Raw genomic sequence first — 11,465 nt, 5'->3', positions numbered from 1 at the left:
CAAGTCTATACTGAAATTTATGATGGCGAGAGAATGTAGCAAATTATCGGAGAAACTAAAATTATGAGATCATATATTAAGACCAATTTTGAGTGACACATTTTTTTCTCCACAAACCCTAAACACTAGTTAGGTAAGGTTTTTATAGCTTCAAGAATCATTATTAACTAATCAAGCAAAAAATCCCCATAGCACCATATGCTTCCAAAGAGAGTAATTAGAGCGTAAAATGGTGAACATATTACAAGGGCAGAAAAGAATTCAACTGGATGCTAACTTTTAATTTTTTATAACTAACATAGGAGTCGATATAGTGTTCTTGAATCAAACGCATACAAAGATTGTTATTTCTAAAAGTAACATAGTGTAAACCACAGGATTACATATTAGCTAGGAGGTGGAATGGACACATACAATTCCACTTATGATATTTTCAATATGATTTGAATTTAGTGACTTTTGGATGTCCACAGATGTTTACGATATTCAGCCAATGCCCACAATGGGAAGTAACTCCTATATTGTGCAAAGTCCAACATGCAATTCCTCATAAAGACTCCAGTAATGTCCTGATAATATTTTTATAATATAGATTAGGAAAGTATTTGAAGAAGATGAATATAGTTAAAGAAAACTAACGACTTTTGTCTTTATATTAATTATTGTGTGGACCATAAAAAGTACATTTTTAATATATTAAAATTACGTTATTTTCTTATTTAAATGTACATTATACAAAATAATGTACTTTCAATATTCAAATAATATGTCCCTGAATAAAGGTACATTTTTAATATTTTAAAAGTATATTATTAGTATATTGAATATATATTATTTGATCATATAAAAAATAATATACTTTCAGTTCTCAAATAATGTACTTTCAATAATTTACTTTTTATTTATAATTTGATTCAATTCTTATATGAAATAGCAATTTCTATGGGCCTTTTTGAATTGTTGATATATATCTTAATTTTTTAGTCTGTATAGGAAATTTGTAACTATACACCATTAAAGTCTCGTTAATAAGTCAAGAAATTAAAACCATCACTTTGCAATTGTAAAAATTTGACGGGTCATTATTCATTAATACTTATATTAGCAATTGATGAATTCAAATTGCTATTTTCTATAAATATTAGGACAAATAAAACTTATTTTTTTAACATTTGAATTACAAATACGTAGGGAAGTAACAAGTTTAATTAAAATAGTTCACTTACTTGTTGAGGGAAATCTCCATCTTCCAATTGTGCGTTAATTAATAATTTAGCTGCTTTGTGTAAAGGAGTTGGATCCCTCTCAGCCTAGTTAACAATGAAATAGATAGGACAAAACACACCCCTAATACATTAATGGTTCTTTGAGCATACATCAAAGCGTACTATTAGATTTCACTAAACATACAGAACTAACCTGTCCAGTGTACATGAGTCCTAGCATTGCCCATGATGTTTGAACCAAATTCGTACGATTTCCTTCCAGCGGTATGTATTTCTGCTCCATAAATGTTATTCAAGCAATAATTACCCTTACAAATCGTTTGAAACTCTTACAAATTTTATTAAAATTTAGTTATACGTTGTTGAAAAGAAGATAAAAGATATAATAAACACTTCTCCATAATAATGCATTTGAAGGCATAAAAATGCGTTCTCGAAGGCACAAAGAGGCGCAATCGAAGCAATTACTGTACAAAAAAGAAGAGTTATTAAACTTAAGTGTTATTGAAACAATTATCATTACAAATTGATTGTAAATCACACAAATTTCAATAGAAATTTAGTTATACATTATTGAAAAGAAGGCATTAGATATAATAAACATGACTCATAATTGTGCACTTGAATGCACAAAATGTGCACTCAAAGTCACAGAAATGTGCACTTGAACACCATAAGTGTGCACTCAAAAGCACAAACATATGCACTCAAAGGAAGAAACTATGCACTAAGACAAAACATATGCAATCGAATAAGTATGCACTTAAAGAATGAAAAATGTGGACTCGGTGGCAAAGACGATATGAAATTACTTACACAAAATTACCATAACGCCTCTACATTTTTAATTTTTTTTTTCATTTTAAATTGTTGATTCGGGCTAGATTAATTACTGAGATTTCACCATATTTTTTACCTAAGTCCGTACTTCACATCTAATCTTATATATAAGGTCCAGATCAGGTAAAAATAGGTACCTAATTAATGGTTTTATCGGGACCGGGTCCACCATAAACCGGGTATAGGGGTATAACATGGGGGTTATATTAGGAAAAAAGTAACTTTAATTTATTATTCGGGGCGCTAGGTCCAAAATAGCACATACAAACCCTGAGGTATTGGCCCAAAACGGCAGCCCAAATAATACATAAATAATATATACTATAGCCCTAAGGAATTGAATAGAGCCCAAAATGGCGGCCCAAATTATAAATAAATAAATTAATAAACAAGCTAGGAAACTAATAAATAAAATAGAACTAAATATGTTACCACATGTGGCTCAAATATCAAAATCTCATCGCATTTTTTCAATTTTACTTCACTTAGGTGAATTGATTTGGACTAGATCAAAAGTTGAGATCTCACCAACATTTTACCTTAGCACCTCTTTTTATTAGATCTAAATTATAGATTTGGGTTCATGTGCGATTGGCCATCTCTAGTGCGATTGTGTGGTTGCTTAGGTGCGTGGTTTTCCATCTTAAGGTGCGTAATTTTCCTTTTTATGATATGTGGTTATTTTGCTTAAGGTGCGTCAGTGTTGAAACTTAAGCTGTGTCAACTTAAAGCTTTAGGTGTGTGATTTTCCTTCTTAAGGTACGCTATTTTCGTTCTTAATGTATATGATTTCTATGCTTGAGGTGCGTCATGTTGAAACCTAAGGTGCACCATTTAAAACTGTAAGTGTGTGTTTGTGTTCTTAAAGTGCTTTGTTATTTTCTGTGCTTAAGATGTGTAGTTTGTGTACTAAGGGTATGTTTGGTAGCCCGGAAAATGATTTCTGGAAATCATTTTCCGGGCTTTTGGTGTTTGGCAGTGCATGGAAAATGCAGTCAACGGAAAACAATTTCTGTTGACCAAGGAAAATGAGGCCATTTTTCCGGAAAATGACTTCAAGATTTTTTCCGTAAGTCATTTTCTGAACTTGGCTTCAACAATTATTTTGCCAAAATGGCCACATATGTTACTTTGTAAAAGAAATATTATTATTTTATATTATTATTATTATTTTATATTTTAAAAAAATAATTAAAATGTAAAATTATACAATTTAACACATTTTCCAGAAAATGAACCAAACACACAAAGACAGTTTTCCATAATGCAACCAAACACCGGAAATGAAATTGTTTTCTGGAAAATGAGTCATTTTTCAGAAGTCATTTTCTTGCTTTCCAAACGCACCCTAAAGGTGCACCATTTAAAAATTTTAGGTGTGTGGTTTGTGTTCTTAGCTTAAGGTGAGTGGTCTAGGTGAGTGGTCTGTGTACTTAATGTTCTTTGTTTGTGTACTTAAGGTGCATAGTTTGTGTACTGAAGGTGCACCATTTAAGAACTTTAGGTGTATGGTATGTGTTCTTAGCTTAAGGTGCGTGGTTTGTGTACTTAAGATGTGCCATTTTAATGCTTAAGTTGCGTAACCGCACAACCGCATGGGAAGTTATACCCGCACCAGAACCCTTCCCTATATATATAGTTCAATAATCTAGTGCAACTTGACTTTAACGTACGAACCTGCAAACTTCTAAAGGATTGCACCACACTACATGATTGCATTGTACTCCGATGTCTAGGAAGCATAGCGGTGCAATCATATGTAGTAGTTGCGGTGCAATACTTCAGATTCACAGGTTAAGGTTGGTTCGCACTTAATTATGATTATATATATATATATATATATATATATATATTAACTGACATACATACCATGCTTGGGCAAGATTCAAGGCATTCCCCCCAGCCACCATCTTGGGTTTGTTTTGATAGGTAGAAGTAAGCAGCTTTGCGAATGGCTTTACTATTCTCATAATTCTTTCCGGCAGCTGTCAACCCTAATAGGGCAAAGCAAGTGCCATAGAGAAAGCAAATTCCCCAGTAACCATACCATGACCCATCTGCTTGTTGTTGCTCTTCAAGGTATTGTACTGCTTTTGTAATAGAAATATCAATTTCTTTTGGTTTATAATTTGGATATTGACATCTGAAGGCCACAAGAGCACTGATTACGGATCCAGTAGGTTCTACATGCCTTGTCCACAATAATATCCAGTAGTTAGTATGAAGCTGATTAATCATTTTGTATATATTTATATAGTGTTGTCATTGAAAGAATAATTATGAACTTACTGTTTCTCTACTACAATATCTGCAAAGAATTCAGAGGGATTCAACAGTTGCATATATGGTTGTGGAACTGGTGGCTCCCAGACAGAAAAACCACCATTTTCGATACTCTTCAATGTAATTAAAGACCATGAAATATAATGTTAATTAGCAATCAGTAATGTTGGCTATGGCTCTAAGTTGGAAACTCTTACCTGAAGATAAAGTAAAAAATCTACAGCTTCATACAAGCGCTTAGCATCGGCCTTTTCTCCTACAATTTCCGGAGGCATTTGCCCAAGGTAGAGCAGACACTGCAACAATGTTCACATAGGTGATTTTTTTTTTTTTTTTTTTTTTTTTAACAGAGTCATTTCGATATATGGTCTTAAATAAATGAGTGACTCTCCGGTGAGATTGTTTCATCAGTCCTTATTTGTGAACTGGTTGGTCAAGATGAAAAAGTAATACTTTTACTAAAAAATGCAATACTAATCAGTAATAAATTATTTCTTATTTATAAGGGAAAATGTAATACTGTTGAAGAAAATGATAAATATTACATTTTCCCTTATAAATAACAAACAGTTTATTAGTGATTAATATTAAATTTTCATCATGACTCACCTGTCTCACGGATACATATTCGTGAGACAGTCTCACACAAGTTTTTGCCTTAATGAATAAAAGTAGATTGCCTTAAGAGCTTCTGCTGTGCCGTCAGAAATACCCCAACTCTGGTCTTGATCAGAGAATGCCCATGATCCTTTTGCTAAACGACGATACATGTTTTTGAAGTCTCCTTTTGGATTTTCTTTTATCTGCATATTATTGTTATTAGTGTTAAATGGAGTTGAATTGGAAAGTTCGATCCCAGATTGTATAGCTAAACTTTCTATATTTTTTACCAAACCTGTGATTCTTTGATATAGAAATGAGCCTTTTTCAAGCAGTTTCCATATTCTTCTACCATGCCACTGGCAAACATAGCTTGGGTGGCAAAAGTGGAATCCCAATTCTGACTCCCACAACTAAGCATCGTCATTCCATCTTCTGCAACCCATAAATACTCAGGAAGTCTAGCAAGATGGTATTTGAACTCATCGCAATTTGGATCTTCTGCCCACCAACACATCATTTGCAAAACCTGTACCCAAAAATAAAGTTTAATAATTTCATTCATATTTAATTTAATTGGGCATCTTGAGCATATCTCAAAAACTATTTTTAAAATTTATTTTGTATTGTAGCTAAAATTATAAAATGTACAAAATTATGAATCTTATTCCAAATTATTCACACAGGAAAATTTTGAGGAACAGAAGAAAATACTCCAAATAAATCTCTTAGTAATACATTCACGAGTGTGCAGTGGGTTGTAGTTGAAAATATAATGGACCAATCAAAACAGAAAAATCAACATTGCACCTCCAACTCCACGAGCAATACCATCCGAACCAAGATCACAATAAGATGAAAATGATCAACCTCCAAAACCTATCAGGGTTCCAAAACTCTACCTACGAAGAGTGGACCAAATTAAAAAATACTCTCTCTGTCCCATTTTACCTGTCCTATTTACTATTCATCGGTCAAACTAACTATTTCTTCTTTGCTTATTTTCTTTAATAATTTTTTATTATTTTTAAATTTAATTTTTTGTGTTTAATAGTACTTTTAAGTTTTAATGTAGTTTCTAAATATATAAATTTTATATATTAATGCTAAACTTAATATTATGAAAAATTGGATTAAAAATTATTTCAATCAAACCTCGTTAAACGAACCAGACAACCATTTGGGACGGAGGTAGTACCATATTCTCACCAAGTTGGACAATGACACGAAGAATGGGGTCATGAAGATATTAGATAAGGTAATCTTCAATAAAGTTAAAGGACGCACAGCAATGGTGATGCAACTATGGGACTAGCTTATTGAACTCTACATAGGAAATGAACCAATCAGGAAAAATAAGTTCAATATTGTTGTTCGAATATATTGGTTGAGTTGTTTGTGATGTAGAAACATTATATTACACGCATTGTGAAGTAACAACCATCAAGCAGACCCGGAATTCTCCACCATCAACACCCGTCCTAGTTCCTGAATTTGAAAGACTAGTAATATGACATGGTGAAACTAGACAAGAAAGAGGCTACATGTGAAATGCCTATAATTGCACTAATGGGAAATGGTGCTCCTTCAACATCTAAAGCTCGCATCTAGAAAAATGTCGAGCTCAAAGAAATAAGATTCGGAAGAAGAGATGACACTTCTTGTAAAGAAGTTTAAGAAGTTACCGAGGCACAACAAAGGGAAATTTGAGAGAAGTCCCAATAAACAAATATCCTCCAATCGAAAGGTAAGAAAAAATAGAGATATAGAATAAGACAATTATGAAGGGGTTTGATATAATTGCAAGAAACCTATATAATTGAAATGAAGTATGTTCATAAGGAAGCAACTAGAATGAAACACTTTAAGAACCAACCGTTAGGAAGGGATATTGAAGAAAGCGATATAAAAGAAAGAGTTCAGAATGAACCAAAGGATTGAAGGAGAATAGCTCAAAAGCGATCCTCTTGGAAGAGAAAATGGCACTCAATGATATTATTCAAGTTCATAGGAACTATATTGAATATTCTTTAAGGAAGATTATCCTTAGAAGAAGTTCATACAAGGAGGAACAAAATGAGTCGTTTGAGAATGCAACTTGTCTAACACTTAGGAGTCTACATAGACAAATTGGTGATAAAAATGAGTAGCTCTTTTTTACTTTAATTTGTAATGATTGTACACACTGATAGGGAAAGAATCTTTACCATATGTATATAAGATGCAAGAGTTCAAATCTATGGCAATGGATTTTAGAAGATTTTGACAGATCTTTGACGACTGCCACTTGCAAAGTGACAACGGGTAACTTTGAATTTCAAGATGATGCCCATCCTTCATCATATATAAAAGGAGGATCTCAAGTTTAGAAGAAAAGAAAAATCCTATGCAAATTATTTAAAAATTATTATCAACTCTTCAAACTACTTTTGAAGTGCTACATTGTTCAATCAAGCTTCTAAACTGAAGAAAAGAATAAGTTTGATTCTTGAAAGTCTAGCCCTCAACTACAACCATCTTCAGATGTAGGAAGGTTGAAGATCAATCTAGCAAGGGGACTTGGTGCGTGACCCTTTACTAGTTTTAATAAGCCAGTGAAAGATAAGGCGACTTGGTGATTGATCTTTATCTCAAAGGCTATTCGGTATAAACTGAAGGCTTCTTGCCGCTTTGTATTTGTGTATAAAACACATAGTAGAATCCCCATTGAAGTCAAGGAGAAGAGTGGAGTAGAAAAGTTATTCAAAACTACTATAAAATCTTTGTATCCCCTTGCATTTATTTTCACTGCTTCTACTTTAATTTGTAACTAACCCAATACTTACACACACTAACATTTCAAATCTCTAAACTTAGCTACACATTTTATAAGGCAAGTTCAAACATTTCCCTTGCTAAGGAAATTCATATTCCTAACTTTGATTTATAAATTCAAGCTCACTTAGAGTTAGACTAAAAACAGTTTTTATAATTGTTAAAAAGTCTATTCAACTCTCATCGCCTCAATCTTCTAGACTTTTTGCTTGCAAAGGACCGACATATATATATATATATATATATATATATATATATATATATATATATATATATATATATTAGTTTTAATACTATCAACTATTTTTATAGATTTGAATATTAATCTAAAGAATTTGAAGATAATATTATCCATATTTAATTATTTTAAAAATTTATACTTTTTGCATATTAGACTTTTCTACATATAATCAAATATAATTTTAAATTTTAGTTACTATTTTTGTAGTTTTCCATATATAAATAAATAAATACACACACACACACACAAATCCAATATACATAAAATAAAAATTTAAAATTAGATATGGATAATATTATCTGATTTTTTAGACTAAAATGAAAAACTACAAAAGTAAATATTTAGTCACTCATATTAAAATTAATATCTAATTTTGGAAAAGCTATATAAATTAATAATTTTGTAAAAATTAGATATGTGTAATATTATATTATGTTTTAGATTAATATAGAAAACTACAAAAATAATAAATAATATAATTGATGACATTTAAATTTGACATAATTGTAATAAATTATAAATTAATATCAATAAATTTTAAATCCACTTTTCATTAAATGATTCTACTTAATTAGCAAGTAATTTGAGTTAATGTATCATATTTTAACCTTTTGTATGCTACCAAGGGTAAGATATCTGGTCTCTTCTGCTTCATTGCGCATATACTCGATTGCTTTTCTCATAGCCATTTCTCTCATTTTCTTGAAAGGCCAAAGGCTCATGAATGGCTCAGTGCAGTATTGAAGAGTATTCCACAGCAAATCTTGTATGAAACTATGGGGGTAGTACAAGTCCTCCTGCATTGGTAGTTGTTTGTATACAAATCAATTCTAATTTTATCTATAGTTCAAAAGGGTACTTGACATATTTGTACGTATGTAGACTAACCTTACAGCAATCCATGCGAGCACTGTTCCAATCAATTTGATCATAAGGTTTGACATGAATTTCACTTCTTATGCAAAGAACAAGATTAGTTAATGGTCCGTGATATCTTCTTGCATACAAGTATGACATTGGCATGTACGTTGTCCGACAATGACACCACATTTTTGCTATAATATAATGAGAGTTATCGTTATAGATTTTAAATAATTTACTTATTTTATTATAATAAGCAATTAAGCACTTTAATAACTACCTGGATGGAAAATAAATTTGGAAGGGAAAAGCCAGAACTCTGGTGGGATTGGATTACACCCATCCCACTCGTACACTCCAAGCACCTATATATGGCAAAAATTATTTAAATTTTAAGAATTGAAAAATGATTATAATATTATTTAAACTCGAAGCTCAAAAGTTATCTATTGGGTGGGATTTGTGAAGACTAAATCTAGCACCGGTGGCTGGAGAATTGTTGGGTAGAGGCCGGTAAAAGGTTTAAAAGGTTAAGTCTAGCACCCATCATGTCAAAATTTTGTGACGGTTTAAGAAAATAAAATTTCGTCTACGGTACTAGCTATAACTTTTGGTGTACATAGGGGTAAGCGTTTAATCTAACAAGTGGTATCATAGTCAAATCCTTAACAAGTTGTTGGGCATACAGAGGCCGATAAAGGGCTAAGGGGAAAAAACTAACATTATCAAGCTTGATCATATCCTAACATTATCTAAAACGTAACTTACAGAAAGATAAAGCTTTCCCCATGAGGGAATTCCAGTGGCACCTCCATTATCAACAATCCACTTTCGACCTCTAGCAATGGGACCATCACCATTATCAGCCTCTTCTCCAAGCAAACGCAAGGCCACATAGCTAAGTGCTGATCCCATCATGGTACTGTGTCCATCTATGTATAATCCCCACCCACCATCTCCATTCTATCAAATCAAAACAACCAACCAAAAAGACATAATTCCATAATTTAAGGAACTGATCCATTGGTAATTACTAGGCACAGTATTGTTTTCATATATATAGAATCATATCTTTCGAACATGAAATTGATACGTACTTGATGATTGTAGATATATCGAACTAATTCTTTTTTGTGCTCCGACGTTAAAATTGTATCAATTGCTCCACTAATGTACAACACAATCAGCTGCAAATCATTTTAAATTAAGAATTCCTTATCATGAGACGAGTTTGGTCAATAGGAAAATGTAATATTTATATAGGAAAATCTAATATTTATCAGGAATAATGTATTTGTTATTAATAAGGATAATGATAATACGGTTATAGAAAAATTTTAATTACTATTACTTTTTTAATTATAATATCTTAACTGACCCGTCTCACTGATTAAGACAGTGTAACAAGAGACTGACTCTCAAAGTAATCATTATAGCAGAATATATAGGATACCAAGGGAGGAGTGTAAAACATAGGGCCAGCATTCTGAGCTGGCCAGTGCCCATCTCTAGCTTGAAGTGCACGGTTCAATCGTACGGCTTTTCTAACGGCGGTTGTGACAGCCTCGTAATTCACTTCTTCTTCCTCTCCTAGTCTTATCGGAGGAATGCTCAACAAATCAATCCCACTTTCTTTAATCATCTGTACACAAGCAAAGATTAATTAATCAACTAATCATGAAATATTAATTAAAAATTAAAACAATCAAATCAGGATTATATTATATATATTCTGACCTGCATTCTCATCAACAAATCACCAGAGACATGGAAACCATTCCGCCGGTTTGTTCTGAAGTCTTGGCGGGCTTTTTCAACTGCTTGTCGTTCTTCCGGTGTACCGGCGTTAGGGTCATACTCCCATATTTGTCTACCCACGTAGTTGTTGGTGCTGTATATGTACGGCCCCCGACCTTCACCAATCTTAAGCTTCCACATCTTCTTGCTAGTATGCTGGCGATTTAACTAGAGAGAGATGTGATATATATATATATATATATATGCATGTTTACATGCGGGTGGGTGGCTCCTGTACGGTTGTGCGATTAGATGAGCTATTAATTTTGTCTAAATCAACGTCTAGGATTAATAATGATTATAAAAATGTCATGATAATTTGGTCTTTTTTCATCTAGGTCAAATTTAAGGTATGTGGTTTTGTGTTTAAAGTGCGTGATTTTGAGTTTAAAGTGTGTTAGTTGTTGAAACTTAAGTGCGTTAATCTAAATCTTTAGGTGCATTGCTTTTCTTTCGTAATACATGGTTTGTGTGCTTAAGGTGCGTCAAGTTAAGTGCGTCAGTCTAAAGCTTTAGGTGCATAGTTTTTCTTTTGTAAGGTACATGGTTTGTGTGTTTAAGGTGCGTCGGTTTAAGACTTTAGGTGTGTAGCTTTCTTTCTTAAGGTGTGTTATTTTTCCTTCTTAAGGTATGTTGTTTTCCTTCATAAGGTGCGTCCATCTAAAGCGTGATTTCCTTCCTAAAATGCATTGCTTTCATTTTTAAGGGTTGTTGACTTTTTTGTATGGATTTGACAAGCATAAGACAAAAATGTGCATTAATAAAAAGGTGGATCAAAATGTGTAAAGTACTAATGAGATTAC

General features: G+C 32.4%; 1 protein-coding gene across 2 annotated transcripts; it reads right to left on the bottom strand.

The window, feature by feature from the left end:
- Positions 1-260: 260 nt before the first annotated feature.
- On the bottom strand, positions 261-10,815 carry LOC116031541 (dammarenediol II synthase-like). Of its 2 annotated transcripts, XM_031273767.1 has the most exons (15): positions 10,603-10,815; positions 10,319-10,507; positions 9,963-10,052; positions 9,634-9,828; positions 9,146-9,230; positions 8,893-9,059; positions 8,613-8,801; positions 5,245-5,478; positions 5,030-5,152; positions 4,547-4,645; positions 4,356-4,462; positions 3,936-4,257; positions 1,420-1,500; positions 1,227-1,310; positions 261-569 (listed from the first exon to the last, which is right to left on the bottom strand). In XM_031273767.1, exons 1-15 carry the CDS (start codon positions 10,801-10,803, stop codon positions 450-452), a joined length of 2,286 nt encoding a protein of 761 aa, XP_031129627.1. In that variant the 5' UTR covers positions 10,804-10,815; the 3' UTR covers positions 261-449. The 2 variants fall into 2 exon arrangements, 1 of the variants encoding a protein (XP_031129627.1); XR_004100611.1 differs by lacking the exon at positions 261-569 and having other exon boundaries at positions 1,280-1,310; positions 1,420-1,693.
- Positions 10,816-11,465: the final 650 nt, after the last annotated feature.

This window comes from Ipomoea triloba, chromosome 10 (assembly GCF_003576645.1).
Source record: "Ipomoea triloba cultivar NCNSP0323 chromosome 10, ASM357664v1".
NCBI classification, from domain to species: domain Eukaryota; kingdom Viridiplantae; phylum Streptophyta; class Magnoliopsida; order Solanales; family Convolvulaceae; genus Ipomoea; species Ipomoea triloba.
This window is presented reverse-complemented; position numbering and strand designations above follow the sequence as displayed.